The sequence below is a fragment of the Channa argus genome, chromosome 24 (assembly GCF_033026475.1).
Source record: "Channa argus isolate prfri chromosome 24, Channa argus male v1.0, whole genome shotgun sequence".
NCBI lineage: Eukaryota > Metazoa > Chordata > Actinopteri > Anabantiformes > Channidae > Channa > Channa argus.
The window spans coordinates 1,553,055-1,569,424 of NC_090220.1; the positions used below are offsets into that span (position 1 = coordinate 1,553,055).

General features: G+C 40.5%; 1 protein-coding gene across 3 annotated transcripts; it reads right to left on the bottom strand.

The window, feature by feature from the left end:
- Positions 1 to 1,738: 1,738 nt before the first annotated feature.
- slc43a2b (solute carrier family 43 member 2b) lies at positions 1,739 to 14,083 on the bottom strand. Of its 3 annotated transcripts, none has more exons than XM_067494728.1 (14): positions 13,999 to 14,083; positions 12,753 to 13,082; positions 9,666 to 9,960; positions 9,336 to 9,391; positions 9,175 to 9,251; positions 7,475 to 7,567; positions 6,975 to 7,108; positions 6,100 to 6,296; positions 5,820 to 5,963; positions 4,651 to 4,783; positions 4,389 to 4,521; positions 3,583 to 3,656; positions 3,331 to 3,454; positions 1,739 to 3,250 (listed from the first exon to the last, which is right to left on the bottom strand). In XM_067494728.1, the coding sequence occupies exons 2-14, from the start codon at positions 12,910 to 12,912 to the stop codon at positions 3,089 to 3,091; spliced, it is 1,782 nt and encodes a 593-aa protein (XP_067350829.1). In that variant the 5' UTR covers positions 12,913 to 13,082; positions 13,999 to 14,083; the 3' UTR covers positions 1,739 to 3,088. The 3 variants fall into 3 exon arrangements, with proteins under 3 accessions (XP_067350829.1, XP_067350830.1, XP_067350831.1); XM_067494729.1 differs by lacking the exon at positions 13,999 to 14,083 and adding an exon at positions 13,418 to 13,439; XM_067494730.1 differs by lacking the exons at positions 12,753 to 13,082; positions 13,999 to 14,083 and adding an exon at positions 10,116 to 10,140.
- Positions 14,084 to 16,370: the final 2,287 nt, after the last annotated feature.

Here is a 16,370-nt window from a genome sequence, read left to right on the forward strand (position 1 = left end):
AATGAACAGGCACAAGTAAAAAAAAAAACCTTCAACGGCAAAAACTACCCGTAAATAGCCCATAACCTGCAAAATAATAAAAATAGCAGTAGCCTATTTGAGATGAAATTTTATTTTGTCCAAAGAGCATCAATAATCACAAATTGTAAACTACCATGTAACATTAAGAAAACAGCAGTTAACAGAAATAACATTCATTTGTTGGATTTTTGAAATAAAACAGCAAAAGATCAGATAAAGCACAACAACAGAAACAGTCTGTTAAAGTGTGTCTGACGTGGTGTGGGCCAAGCCAGCTTCCGTGAACCATCTTTTCTATGAGTGTGCTGCACTTTCTGCGTCATCGCCGTCACAGTGACGGAGAAGCGTAGTTATTCACATCAGAGTATATATGGGCATGACACGGGGACCACCACCGCTGGCACAGACGCACGATGCGTCAGCTCTCTAAGCCCTTTGAACAAAGTCCCCACATCTAATGTGATTATCTGCCCCCAGAAATTCCAGACCCACTCCTGTGCACTGGATCTGTGTCACTGATGAGGGACATGACATGTATTTACTTTATAAGGATTTTTAGACATCTAATTATTTGTTTTCTAACAATATTGAGAGCAACACATGTGAATTTTAATATAAATCCACATACGAATTACAGATTGACCTATAATTACGTCAAGGACCCCTGGAGGTCCCACAACAAGATTTTGGTTCACCACCCAAGGATTTATACAATTGTGTTTGCACGTGATGTGATGACAAGACATCACAGGACCCTAATCCTGTCCCACATCCTGAGGATCGTGGGATGTGAGTGTGCGTGTGAGTCTAAATTATGTAACTGTGTATTGCTGCTGTATTTATAGCACATCTGTATTCGTCAGTCAACATCCGGTTATTATTCCTCTAAGCTATCACTCCTTATCTCCATCCATCTATCTATCTAAATATCTAGATATCTATTTATCTAGCTATAGGGTTGCCTAAATGGCCTAAATTTACAGTGCCTCTTTGTAATAATGGTGCCCTGGCACAGTACCCGATGCATGTTTGTTTGATGTCACTCTTGCAGCCCACAAGCCTTGTACTATTTTCTTCCATTTGTCTCATTTATGTGAATAATACACAGCAGAGAAAACCATTTTGATCCCATAATTTACAAGTGCATGGTCAAATCATTCAAATGAGCATGATGTGAATGAGCTTCAAAGCTTTAAAGTGTGTTTAAAAGGTTGGAGTCTCATTTTGCTGCTTTGAACTTTGTCTCCGAGCACACCCTAGGGGTCGGGAACAGTAAACTGTCTTCACCAGCAGCAGCTTCAGAAGCCACTGTCCCTCATATTAGTGACATTCCCTCAGTTCAGAAACAACCCGTTATTACTGACCACTGCTGGCGCATGTCCCCCCCCCCCCCCCCGCTTGCAAAGACATGCATCTCAGGTCAGATAGTGACTCTAAATTTGCCCGTAGGTGTGAATGTGAGTGTGAATGGTTGTCTGTCTGTGTATGTCTCTCTGTGCAACTGACAGAGGCTGGTGACCTGTCCAGGTTGTACCCCGCCTCTCGCCTGATGACAGCTGGGATAGGGTTCAGCCCCCCCGTGACCCAAATTAGGATAAGCGGGGATAGATAATGGATTGATTTATACAGAATATACAGATTTTAGCTACAGATGCACAAAGTTCTATAATGTGGATTGGTGATTAGTGAAAAAAAAAAAACACGACTGACCAGTTAATGAGATCAGCACATCTTTATTCAACCACCACAACTCTTACAATATTACACTGTAATGCCTGCATAACAAAATAATCTCTGCATTATCTTCACTGACTGAAGAAAGACCATTATGTGAATATAGTATACAGGCATATGTGTAGTTGGCAGCACAGCAAATTTAAAAAATTGAATAAAATGTATGGTGGAGAAGTTAGTGTGCAAAATGAAATAAATACACATATGAAGGTAGAAGGTGTTAAAAGTTAAAGTGGGACTAGTTCTCAGGAGAAGCTTTAAGAGAAAAGTGCTGTCATTAGCTGATGTGTGTGAAACTTTGATGGGTGAACAACGTGTGATAAAGTGCTGCATTTCTCTGAACAGTAGGTAGATGGACTGAACGGCTGCATTACTGCAAAGGGGAGACTATTTACACCACTTTGTGAAAAAGTTTAATAGCGTATATAGTCCAATAAACAAATAGGCTGTTTCCAAAAGGGACCCCTGGTAAACTGGTAAACGTATAAAAAGGAACCTAAATGATGAAGGAAATAAAATAAATATTCTAAACATATACATGAACATTTTGCTTTTAGGAAAACATACTGCAGGTTGTTTGACGTTCCTCTTACAGAATGCAGCCCCATAAAACAGTCAGCTACAGTGATGTTACACTGTAATAAGAATTAATCCTAATGACTGCTTTTTCTACTTGCCTGAGAAACACCAGCAAAAGAGAAACACTCTTTTCTCCTTCCTGTGACTAATTCAGTCAAAAAAACCCAAAATCCAGCTGATGCAGATATTGATAGCACCATTACATTATGCTAATTTATATTTTATGATAAACAATTTAAAGTCAACATATTGAAGAAAAAAGAAAAGATGTGTCATTATAGAATGTCACAATCCCTCAGCAATAATGGTGAGGTTGGTTGTGAGGGTGACATTTATCGGCCTTGCTGGTTTCACAGATGGAAACGTATCTTTTTCTTTGTTCTGCTGCCATGGGGAACGTTAAAGCAGTCTTAAGTGTGACGGAGCTGCTCTAATGTGCTGCTCAGGGTTGAGGACATAAAAAGAGAAGTCAGAGGATTTGGGGGAATGCAGAGGGCTGATGCCTCCTTCCTTTCACAGTCTCTCCTCTCTTGTTCTCCTTTTCACATGTTCCATGACAACTGCAGTATCAATTCATCTTGTTTGGATTTTGGACAAATCTGTTTGTGTTTTTGTACACAATGGAGAGTTTTACCAATTAGATTTTTAAATGTGACATGCTGGTTTTCTGTTGGCCTTTTGTGCACTTAAACACAACACGGGATGTTCCATAATAAGAAAACTCTGTTCTCCATCTCTTTGCTTTTACTTTCCTCTAGACAAAGGCCTCAGGGATGTCAGAGCCATTAATTTTGATGAAGATCTTTGCGTTTTCCTCTTTCTCCTGTTGCTCTTTGTGTAGCAACCGTCTGTAGCAGATTAGGTAGAGGGGGAGCAAGAAGCCCAGCATACTGAGAACAAGAAGTCCAACATTGACCTGAAATACAAGACCAGAATTAGCCAAGCCCGAGGAATTAAGCTGTGTGTGAATCGGATTGATGGCGTGTCCATTCATACCCAGAGTGGGTCTCCCCCGAGGGGTCCCATCATGGCCAGAAACAGGGGTTGCTGCAGCAGAGCAAACACAGCACTGACCAGAGACTGCATGCCTGTTAAACTACCAAACTGGGAGGAGGGATAGCTGGGGAGACATGAGAAAATGTAGTCTCAGGTTAAAAGCTACATTCACATAAAGAAGATGATGATGATGATGATGATGATGATGATGATATGTGTGTGGTGTGAGTATAGTGGCACATTGAGACTTACACAGCAGCATAGAGACCACCAACAGCAGAGTGAATGAATCCTCTCACCACAGTGTGTAAAACAAATGACACAATCTGAAGAATAGAGTAGAATAAATCAATAAACATTAAGGTGATTGAGTCCGTTAGTTTATAGGTGCCTTAACGAAACAGTTTGGAAAAAAAGTTTCTTCACTTTGTAAAAAATAACAAGATCAAATGTTTAACCTAAAATCCATCTCCACTCCCTCCAAACTTGACTAATTATAACACCATATGTTGTTTTGTGTACTCTGCATCCAGTCTATGGCTCATAGTCAGACCTAATTACCTTGACTGAGGCAGACTAACTTTCTCACTGCTTCCAGTCTTTGTGCTAAGCTGATGCTTCTTACAGTAAATGTAGCCTCACACAGACAATAAAGATATGAGTTGTATCTGTCTTTTTATTCAAGTCTTGGCAATAATGTAAATAAGTCTGTTCCCTATATTGTCCCTATATTGTCCAGTTATTACTTTAATTTTCAAATTCCATTGCAAGGATGTATTCATATCACAGGACATCATGGTGATTTTACAATTGTGTATCTTCATCTAGTTTTGGAAACTGGATGACTAACAGTGAATACACAGAAATAACAACCATGTTGACTTTAACATAACTGATATTCTCTTCTGTCAACAACCTGTAAAAAGCAGCTAATCAATAACTTTAAAAAAAAACTGAAGGTCGTGCAGAAACACTGATCACTTTTTAGCAAGGCAGCTGTTTCTCTGAAGTACAGTACAGCGATGGCCTGTGTGTTTCTCTGACTATCCACCACTCACCTGCAGCGGTAGATTGGGCACCAGGCAAGTGATCCCAAATCCAACTAAAAGCAAGTTTGTGAGGACAAATGCTCGCAAGGCATTGGTCACCTTCTGGGTCTTTCGGTCTCTGCGCTTTTTCTTTGTCTCACCCCTAGTGGTTAAAACAAGAACATGTTGAAAAACTGTTGACTAATTCCTAGGTTCCATTTGTCACATATTACAATCATGTCTGGATCTCTAAAAGGAAAGAGGTTAGGGGCAATCAGGGGAAACTACTCACTTGCTGCTAGGTTCCTTTTCTTTTTCTCCGTCATCACAGTCCTTCAGCTTCCAGTCCATAATCTGACCAATCACAGGAGTGGTCATCAGACAAAGCAGCTGCAGCACGCCGAAGATGGAGGAGTACAGGCTCACTGAGTGAGGCATCAGAAAAGAAGAAAAAGAAAGTTTAGAAAAGAAAACAAAAAATATAATGCAATAATAAAGGCTGTGAAAGAGAAGAAGTTAGAGGGAATGATAGAAGAGAAGACTAAAATGGAGGATTTCTCTACTTGGTTAATTGTAACCTGGTTAATGACTATGATGTACAGTTAATTATTAGTCTTAGGCAGTGGAGCCATTCTGCGGTATATGAGAAAAGTCAACATGATGCCATTATAAGGGGTATTTATGGCCAGGGGAACAATGATAAATCAAAAGTGCATCATGTGAAACAGCTCATATGATTTGTCACTATTTGCTGGTGCTGAAGGGCAAACTTAGTTAATGAGTGCAACAAATGGCACCTGGCAGTTTCGAATTGAAGCTGAATGACAAGTGAAAGGCTGCAGCCAAGGTCAAATGATGAAACAACCAAAAGGTAAAAAAGTAAGGATAGTGGATCTAGCACAGTGTTAGATTGTGATGGCACACGGGTATAAGATTAGAGGTCAAAGTGTGAAGTATCAGTCTAATTCTTCATTAATCTACTAAAACAACGGTGCACTTTAGGGCTTACCAACTTCCATTCTTTCCACTGAAAAGTCAATTAAAAATCAAAGGTCACAAATCAAAGGTACTGATCAATCAAAGTCATAAGACACTCAGCTAGAAACAACTTGATTCTAGATAAAGCAAAAACAACAACTAGAGGTTTGCTACACAAACAGCAACCCAGTCTCCTAAAAATTGGGTTCCTGTGCAACTAAACTGATTAGGATTAAAAAGTGGGTCAGGTTAGAGAAAGATTGTGGCTTTGTTTAAAAGTAAGTAAACATGTTTTCTCCATTACGCCACTACTTGTCTGTTAACCTGGTAAAGTATTGTGAGTCTCTAAAGAACCAAAAAACATTTTAATAAGGCTATAGTCCAAAAAATAGATATTAGATGACTGATATGTTCATCGTTAGTGTTCTTGGGTCTTTCTTTAAACCATCATATGCTCTTCAGGTTGTATCTAAATGTACACACCTATGTTGAGGTCTCCATCACTGAGTGACTCCAGGACACTGTTCATGGCTCCCATGTAGAACAAGAGACGAAGCTGAGTGACAGACATGGTCACCAGACTGAGCAGGAAGATCGGGCTGGTGATACTTTTTAAGAATGACTGAGCTGCGGAAGAGGACAAAAAAGACACGGGGATAAATATCACACGGTAAAGTGAGCAGCACAATAACGGGCCTTTTTTATAAATTAATGTCCTAACTAAAAAAGTTGGGGCAGCATATTTTAGATTCCCCTGACTTACACTCTCCCTGCGGCTTGCACTCTACTTCCAGGTCCATGGTGGAGAGGCAGAGTGTGTTGCCATCCTTAGGAGCCAGCTCCTTCTCTTTCAGGGCGTTGCCCACACTGAGACGACGGCCCACCGTGGTCACTTGCTGGTAGAACTGCTTTCCTGTGATTTTGTGATCGAAGCCCAACCAGCTGAACTTGATCTTCACACTGCGAAATTACAGAAGGAGAGAAGGATGAAAAATAGAAAGAGGAAAGTGTGTGAGGAAGGAGGGAGAGAAGACAGGTGACAAGGGATGGGGTCAGTTGGAAATAGCATAAAAACAATGTAAGTATGCTAAATGGAAAATAGATCATATAGAAAACAGATATACCACTGACTGAACATCATGTAGCTTTCATTTGCCATCAGTGCTACAGTAAAAAGTATGTCTTCCTGAGGCGGAAAGTTCTAGATCCTGTCCTGTGCAAGTCAGTCTACTGGAAAGCTTTTCTGCTGAACAAGCCAGTGAGCCAAAAATGTTTTATTAACAAGGATCAACCAGGGCATGAGTTTTGTTGACTAGTGCAATCATCAGCAGACAGACTTTAACCTCGTCTAATTGCATCAGTGGTAATGACCACGCCATATGGCAACTTACATACATGTGACTATTATTACTTCATTTTTCATTTGAAGGTCCAAGCCTTTTTTTGATTAGTGATCACTACATTATTGCAAAATTGCTTTTGGATCAGTGGGAAAGGTGTTCTGAGAAAACTGGCCCTGTGTGTGGGAAATGCATTACAAAATGTTACATTCGCTCCTAGTTGAGCTTGTATTTGGACATGTGAGGTTTTAGCTTTCATTGGAGTCTATGTGCCACTGTGTGTATCTGTAGTACTAACGTGTAGTCCATGTCCTCTGGTCCAGGGAACGGTTCCAGTGGCCAGTTGAAGTAGCAGTTCAGAAACACCAGTCCAGCACAAGCCGCCCACACGACCAGAATAGTGATAAAGGATATGTCAAGGTCATAGATCACCTGGGGACATCACACAAGTGATAGAAAATTCAAACATTTAAATCTACAGAATATCTCAGTAGTTGATAAAACAGAAGAATCTGGCACTTAACACTTAAACAGAGCTTAAACAAAAGCCTGACATTGCCACATTGGTGCCTTGGCTCTTTTAAAATACCTCATATACCTTATACTTTTATACTCTTTTTAGCTATTGTAAGACTTTATTGAACTGCATTGATCTGAATTGTGGACTAGTGCTGTGTAATGACAAAAAAAGGCATCTTTTTTTTTAACATGTTGGTTTGGTTAAGTCTAGATTACACTTAACTACAACCATCTAAAGTGCCAGTACAGGTATCTGCAGCTGTGAAGGTCCATAGTTACCTTGACACCAGGGAAGGTGACAGCAGAGGAAGCATATGAGCCAATCATCAAGGCAATGAAGGTGGAACGAAGGTCCCCAAACATGTTTGGCAGCTGAAAGGAGAGAAAGAGAGAGAAGGTTAGAGAGAACAAAAGACACTGACCAAGACCCGATCTTAGCAAGTGAGATCCAATTCACTGTAAATGGAAATAGAGTTTAAACAGCTGCAGCCAAGACCATAGTGGTCTCAGCTTCTCTGTCATTGCTGTAAACTTTAGTTGAGGCACAGATTATTAGGATGGTGCCTACTCACACCAGGGTCAAAGTGGACAGGGGGAACCAATTAGCAAGCGCACATGGCTCCAGAGAAAGAACTGGAGAATAAAAAAAACAAAACACAAGTGACATGGAACCGAGGTAACAGCAAGATCAAACAGCATCACATAAGACACACAGCTGTTCAGCACACAACACAAAGGCAGCACTGACAAATTAAAAAGCGCTGAGACAATCAGAGGCAGGCGCTAAGGTGAGGTGATACTGGGAGACAAAAGAGATGCAGGGAAGGATAGAAGCTAGTGACACAGGTGAATACTAAGCTCTGCATCTTCTTTGTGTTTTACTTCCATTTGAGGCAAGAGAGAGTTGAGAGAGAAAACGGGAGAAAGTGGGAGAAGGAACATTAAAACACAAGGGTGTATACAAGCTTCTCGGTTTACAACAACAAGCACATTCAATTACATAACAGTAAGGAAGCTGAGGCTTACGTGTGTGCTTGTGTCTGAGTCTGATGCAATGAGAAAGTGGGAACAATAAAGCACCTGAGTTACAGCTCTGATATCATCAGGAGGAAAACGGTTTCAATAGATTTTTAAACACTGGGGTGGAAAGGTGCCAGAGGTGGCTGCTGAGGGCAGCTGAGTGTTACCCAACACCCCTCAGCTGAGACTGAATGCCTGTAGGTCTGAGGCAGAGTCATGATGAAAGGAGTCAAGGAGTAAGGTAGAGTCTAATCATTAAACCAACACCAAGGCTTTCAATTATGGTATGTCAGGTTGTTAAGGAGACAGACTGTAAGAGGGTTCGGGGGGAGTTGTACAGACTTTTCCATGGGCTGAGCCCTGCAGTACCTAAGAAGCAAACAAAGCCCTAAATCATGGTTTTAGAAATGTGGTACATTAACTAATGAGAGATTTAGGTGGATGCAACAAATACGACACAGCAGATGTAGCAGTAAGGCCTCCTGGTGCTATAGAAAGGGTTTGCTTTATTGAGAGATTTACTGGAGCTGCGAACAGCATCACCAGGGTACAACCCATAGCTCCGGAGTGATTCTCAACATGCAGAACTGATGGCAAATGAAAGGAACAAGAGGAGGTAAAGAATGCAAAGGAATGGTGGGAGTTAGCTCACCAAGCCCTCAGAGATTATAGGCATAAAAAATAATATATTTTTTACAAATTTATGTTGAAAAAATGTAATTTAAGCAAAACAAAGCACCACTAAGCCCAGTTGTCAAATGGAACACAGAGTTCAGAGTAGGAAGCTAAAAGAAATAACCGGGGGACTGGGTGGAATGCCAGACAAGGGAGAGGGAGAGCAGATGAGGAGCCAACAAACTACAATAATGGGCCATTGAAGACGGAAAATACACATTTAGATAAACACTATGCAGCACTTGCAAAGATTCTGCAGGACACACAACTGTGACTAAACTTACTGTGAGAGAGGTGAAGGTCATGCACATGCCACCAAAGCCATTGAAAGTCAAGGCAATGAAGATAAGGACAGAGAGTTCTGCAAATGACACAAATGAAAGTTCATTAATTATTTACACTGTTGAAAATACAGTGAAGAAAAAGGACACCTAAGTACTGTTACCATTAGGTTGGTAGGCTCCGTAGGCAATCATTAGGCAGGACAACCCAAAGCACGTACTGAAAACATAGGATCATGTCAAACAACTGCAAATGAAAATTGAAACGTAACATTACTAACTTTAAAACACTAAGCTAGTGTGTGAGCTACAGTGTAGTTTTTATCTTTGAAGATGATTTTTGTCCTTGTATTTGAGATATTTGTTCTTGAGATTTCTCCCTCATTTTCCTGGTAATGAGGGTGACCAGCATTTTCACATCAAAGAAAAATTACATTTACATTTGCTTCTCCAGAAATACCAGCATGGTTAGTCTGGATAAGCTCTTCTCTTACCTGCCCAGCAGTCGTAGCTTGCGAGGCCCGTATTTATCCATGACGATCCCCAGTGGCAGTGTGATGGCTGAGAGCAGGAAGGAGCCCACCGTGAATGCCAGGTTCAACATCTCATCCTGTTCTTTACAGATGAGCCAGCCGTTCATCCTCACCTGCCCATCTACGGGGACCAAGGGTTTCATCTCTACCCCATCTCCTAGACCAACCACGCCAGCTTCACTCTCATAGTAGTCACCATAATCATCGGGTGTCTGTGTTGTCACGGGCTGAGACAGATTATAGCTGGAGCTGTTACCTGAAAAACACGATGAAAGAAAACATGGTGTTACATACATTTTGGATTTGGATAAGAAAGTAAAAGCCACGAGAGGCACGTCAGTCGGAAGAACTGAGAGGGTTTAGGTTACTCATTTTGTTTAGAAATCATGCATGTTAATGGTTAATACTAACAAACAAGAACATCGTCTGCAAAGGCAGAGTGCTGTGAATAATCCTATGTGTAAGGATGAGTTCAGCCTTGTGTTTCACTATATGGCTTCTTATATCTTCTTGTCATGCAGATCAAATTAGACCGTGGCAGCTCTGCCTATTCCAGGACCCCAAAACAGTGGGGGCCATATGTTGACAAGGCACATGCAGAAATCTTCTTTCTTCTTCTTTTCCTTTCAGCTGTTCCCTTTCAGGGGTCTCCACAGCGAATCATGTGCCTCCATCTAACCCTGTCCTCTGCATCCTCTTCTCTCACACCAACTAACTTCAACTTCTCACTACATCCATAAATCTCCTCTTTGGTCTTCCTCTACACCTTCTACTTGGCAGCTCCAACTTCAGCAGCTTTGACAATGCACATGCAGAAAGAAGCAGGGGCAGAAAGACACAAACACACACATACACATTTGTGCCCCTGTAAAGTTTAGATCCAGAGAAAGATTCTAACCTGCCTTTACTGAAATGCTGCTTGAATTTTATTAGTACACTGGAATGTGAAGGATAAAAAGTGATAAGCTGGCTTTGGCAATAAACTTCACCTGCAAGGAGATAATGTGGAAAAGAACAAAAGTCCAGGAGAAGTCCAAGTAGGGGAAAAAGGGCAGCAGCAGTTTGGAATTGGTCATATATGAGCTGATGGTTTCTGGATCACATTTCCTTACACTGCTGTGATATCAGCCACTTAGCACTTTTGTAGTCACAAGAGTTAAGCGTGTGTGTGTGTGTGTGTGTGTGTGTGTGTGTGTGTGTGTGTGGCATCTCTGTGTAAAACACTGTGACGTACTTCATAATAAAGTGCCAAAGTTATCTTCAGGAAACCAGATCATACACTTCATTATCCACTATGAAGAAAAGCCAAAGGGAGCAGCTGTTTAAGAGAGAGTCACTCTGACCGTGCATGTAAAACGGTGATGTTTGGCCCAAATAAAAAAAAGACCTCAGTCTTACATATGCTGCTTGGTGACCTTACAGTAAAATGTATGTAGTGACAGCAAGCGGTAAAGGTGATCTCAACAGAGAAACATAAAGCCAGTAAGATGGTGAAGACTAACACAGAAAACTGTGGTTAATGAAGGAACAGATTCTCACATTTCCCTTCAATCTCATAACATTCAGTGTTACATTATAAAAAAGTAAAATGACTGAAAAGCCTGCTTCGTTTAAATTAAAGGGAGTTTATGCAAAGTTAAACTGTATCCAAAACTATTAAATAACATAATAAATACTGAGAAATCCCACACAGCACATTTTTAAGTTCAGCTGAGACCAACCACTCACTCGTACAAAATCAAACTTAAACCATTCTCTTCATATTTCTGCTGTGCGTGCAAAAAAGTCCAATCTACACAACAACCACTGTGATCTTTGATTCAACCATTCTGTTTATCAGATCTCTACTGTTCATCACTTTGCTATCGGTCGTCTCCCAGTCCTTTATCTGTGGACTTTAAACGTCCATATTACCAGTAATAAAACCCTGATGTGGATCTGTCTGTCCCCTCTATCACATGTCACATGCCTTGAAAGAGCTGAGCTATCACTCTTACGTCATCAGAGAAGATAAGACAGCTGTGGCAGCTTTCCAGGAAGCCCTGGATGCTTAAGTTATATTTCACTGGTAGCGCTGCCTCTCTGCACAGCATCATAGGTAGCAAGTACTTTATTAATAATAAAATACTTTTCTTGTAAACCTGACTAGAATTAGGCTTGAGCAACTAAAGGTTTGTGATTCCATTTTCTTACTGAATCAGTCCAAAGATCAAACAAAGTCTCAGGTAATGTCGGAGGCTTCTGTAACTTAACCGAAACATAGTGGCATACATTTGGGGTTTTATATTCTCCTACAAATAGTCTGTCAGAGAAGTTAGATGTGTGGTGAGACTAGTTACACGAGTGAATCCACCGATACTCCAGTGTTAATGGGATCAGCAGTGCTCACCACAGTCAGGTCACTGGGCACAACACAATATCACCAAAGGATAAATCTGGCCTGATTCATCTCTCAAAATTCCTTTTGCTTACTCTTTACTAACCTGACTGGGGCAACTGTGTGCATCTAATTCATGTCTGTACTTTAAAACACAAAGCACCTTCCTCACTTTAATCAATGTGGCATAAGAAATAGGTTGGGAAAGAGAAGAGGCTTTAGAGAAGAGGCCCTCGGGGAGATTTCACAACAACCAGTCCATCACTGGTTTATCAGTTGCCTCTCAATAAAAGCCTGCTGCCACTTCAGTTGGAGCCACTGTAAATTTAAACACTCCATGGAGCAAGTAGAATGTGATACTCTGTCAAGTTTAGGTGACACTGGAGCCTTTTACTCGCTAACATTGGACCACTTAGTCTACCTGCAACCCTGCCTGCTCTTAATTTAACTTATCAGGTTTATTCTCCCGAGTCCCGAGAAAACAGCCTATGACCCTTTCACAGAAAATGCTCCTTTGTTCTTTAAGAACAGCAACAGAAGCAAGAAGAAAGGAGCATTGAGTTACATCTCCTGAAGAAGACTTGCACTCTCCTTCACCCTCACTCTTGCAAAGAAAGACTGTTAGTCCACAATTCTTTTGTCAACACAAAAATACAAAATTTGTGACTCACCTTCTTCATTGCAAAGGTAAGAGTAGAAGCCTTCTGACTTGAGCATGATGAGGAGTGATCCCCATCCCAACAACACAGCAGAAAACAGCAAGTTCTCAATAATAGCAGTCACTGCCATCCACCAGCGTCTGGCAAAGGCCGTGGCCAGAGTTGGAGCCATGGTTGAGGAAACAGAAATGAAAGGCAGAGAAGAGCGAGGAACCGGAGGGATAGCAGAGGGATAAGCAAAGTGAGAAAGAGAAAAGGACAAAACAAACACCAGAGAAGCTGAAAGTGCAGAGACAGCCCCCGCTGACTGATGCCCCAGATGAAGGATCAGGGATCACTTATCTGTGAAAAGAAAGACAAAAGAGAAAGAGGGAGGTTTTATACTTGGCTATGACTGAACTCAAAGGAGGGCGGGATGGTTTTTATTAGATCACTAAATAAAACCCAATAACTTTAATCTAAACTGTTCATAACTGGCTGTGGTTCAAGGGGGAAAAAATCAGTGATATCTATAAATTCTTCGCATGCACACAATAAACTCAGTTCTAATTAGAACCTGGGTAGAGTTAATGCTTCTACAGAGCTAAACTAATAGTAAAACCAGGGGTGAATATTTAACCCTCCTGCTATTGTACAAAGATTATTACATCACTCAGCTGCTGGGACAAAGACCTTACATCACTGATAACTGAAGAAGCAGCCAAGGCCATTACAGACTTCTGATGTGGTCCAAACTGGTCCAAACTGGACTGGGGAGAAGTGAGAGTCTCTCACTGCTCCTGTACCTCATGGCCCCTTCTCTCTCTCTTCCTGCCTTCCACATCATAGCCCCTACATGTCCTCTCAGACCCATCCAAGTACAATTTTCCTCCGTAATTACTCTGGTGCATCCAAAGCACAAAGGAGTCACCAGACAAACAATAAACAAATCAGCTCACACAGCCAACCTCTGTGTGTGTGTGTGTGTGTGTGTGTGTGTGTGTGTGTGTGTGTGTGTGTGTGTGTGTGTGTGTGTGTGTTCGTGGGTGCATGTGTGTGCGTGTGTGTGTGTGTGTGCGTGTGTGTGTCACATTGTAATGTACATGTACCTACGCACAATCTGTGACATTCAAAAAACAGGGAAGTGGACAAACCAAAGATATATATAGAAATTTATAGAATCTAATTTAAGATAAAAAAAACCAAATCTACTTCTACCTTTATTTAGTTTCAGTCTGCTGTGCAAAGTACATGAAAGCAAAGTTTCAAATGTCCTTACCTCTGATGCCTCCTCTTCCACATATACTTTGCTTGGCCTAAGTGACCAGTGACTAGTGACCAGTTATGAGAAAACCAAAGTTTATATACTCAAGCTACCTAAACATGGCGCCCCCTGTTGACCAATGGCTCTCTCATCTCTCTCTGATCAGCCAACCAGCACACTTCTTTGTCTACATGCCTGGAGCAGCTCTGATTGTTTGTTGGTGTTTTTCTAAAATGTGCTCTAATAGTAAAGTTGAAGGCTTAGAATAAAAATGAAAATCAGATAAAAGTCTCCATAAAAAGTTTGATTTGGAACTGGGTGAGCAGGAAGGATTAATCAAGCCAAACAAAGTCTGGTTAAAAACATAATGGATTTGTGCAGATAAGGCTGTCAACAGTTGTCTGGATCAATAGCTGTTATTGAAGGAAAGCAGGAGGCAGACTCCCTAGTTTCAGTTATTGCATAAACTGTTTATGAGCCTTCTTATGTTTAAGGTCTGTTCAGAGACACTCACACTGGGGGAAGCAGGCAGGTGATTTAAGTCCAGTCTGGTAGACTCCTTTAAGTCTGTTACATCCATAAATGCTTTAGTAAGGTCATTTTGGTTTTACTAATGTGATGCTACATCTATTATTACAGTTATCTAACTGTGCAGCCATTGGTTTGCAACAATTTGCACTTTGGTTTGGTGTTTCATTTACCTATACTTGCAAATTTCCCTCCTTGGTTTCTGGAATTAGCTTGGAACCCCGTCCAAGTTTAAATGTAGTTTACTGCCGTTAAGCATTTGGTCTTTTGCCTTTGAATAAGACGAAATGTAAGTTTTGGTTTTTTTTTTAATTTTAATAATTTTAAATGATAATCTAATAAGTCACAATCATTTATAGATCTGGTACGAGTGGTAGTAGCAATGTTTTTGGCTTTTGGGTTGGTAGATTGTGAAAAATCTTCCTCCAGCAATGTCATACTTACATACTGTATAAAAGTCATCTTTAAGGGTAGATGCATCATGTTTTAAGGTGGTTATATCATCAGCAAACTGACAATTGGGCTGTTATTCAACTCAGACAGTGCTGATTGTCTACATGACATGTACTATGCTGAAACTAATCATTATGCAAATCAATCATCAATTGACCAACAACAAGTCTATCTTAACAAACACTGATGTGGTAATTTGTGCTGTTACCTGATCAATGTCTCAGATTAAGGGTAGAAAAACACCCACTTTTACATTTTTGATCTGCCATCTTATAAAATGATTCATTTTGATGCGGCATTTCACCTATCAGTCCTTGATTAACTAATCACACTGTTTGATTATCTGCTATTAATGGACCACGAGCTCACAGTGATGCCTCACACGAATTTATCTATTATATCTAAACTAATCACAAAACACATCATTTACTGATCTGATCAGCTAAATCTCACCACACACAAAGAACCTATATACATTTACTTGGGCAGTGTTCTTAGGCAGTAATTTTGAGGTAAACAATGGTCGGCTTGGGTCACCTTGTTAAAAGATATGTTTTAGACCTTGTTTTGCGTTTCAAATATCCCAGTTCTGTTAAAAGGGGATTTCAAACCTGAACATCTCACATGGTTTCAGTCAAGTATCAAATAGGAAAAAGGTCAAATTATTCAGTATGTTACAAAAAGGCATGAATTGAAATAAAAAACAAACTTTTTTATGTAACTGTTCTACCGCCCCAATTCCCAAAGATTTGGGATGGTGTGTAAAACGTAAATAAAAACAAAATGCAATGATTAGCAAATCTCATCAAACCATATTTTATACACAATAAAACATAAACAACATATCTGATGTTGAAACTGAGATATTTTACCATTTCCTTTAAATTTTTTTATTTGATGGCAGAACACATCTTAAAAAAGGTAAACATCACAATGGTAAACCTGTGATCACCCTGTGATGTGTAGTATCCTCTTTCAACAACTGTCTGTAAATATCTCGGAAGTGAGGAGACCAGTTGCTGGAGTTTTAGGGGAGGAATGTTGTCTGATGCAGGATTCTAGCTGACTAACAGTCCTGGCTCTTTGTTGCTTGATTTTTGGTTTTTTGGTTTTATGATGTGCCAAATGTTTTCTATTGGTGAAAGGTCTGGACTGCAGCAGGCCAGTTCAGCACCTGGACCCTTGACCTGAAAAGCCGTGCTGTTATGAGGGATGCAGTATGTGGTTTCAGCATTGTCTTGCTAAATTGTACAGGGTCTTCCGTGAAAGAGAGATTGTCTGGATGGGAGCATTTGTTCCTCTAAAACCTCTTAGTACTTTCAGCATTGATGATGTCTTTCCAGATGTGTAAACTGCCCACGCAATAATCATGACCACAGAATCAGAGTGATTTCTGGAAGTGTTCC

Excerpts from the sequence above, each read along its gene's own strand:
- slc43a2b (XM_067494728.1), bottom strand. The coding sequence starts at position 12,912 with ATGGCTCCAACTCTGGCCACGGCCTTTGCCAGACGCTGGTGGATGGCA. Across the intron at positions 6,297-6,974 it reads CCAGAGGACATGGACTACAC|TGTGAAGATCAAGTTCAGCT; the intron begins GTTAGTACTACA and ends GTAATTTCGCAG. Across the intron at positions 3,251-3,330 it reads TCGGGGGAGACCCACTCTGG|GTCAATGTTGGACTTCTTGT; the intron begins GTATGAATGGAC and ends CTTGTATTTCAG.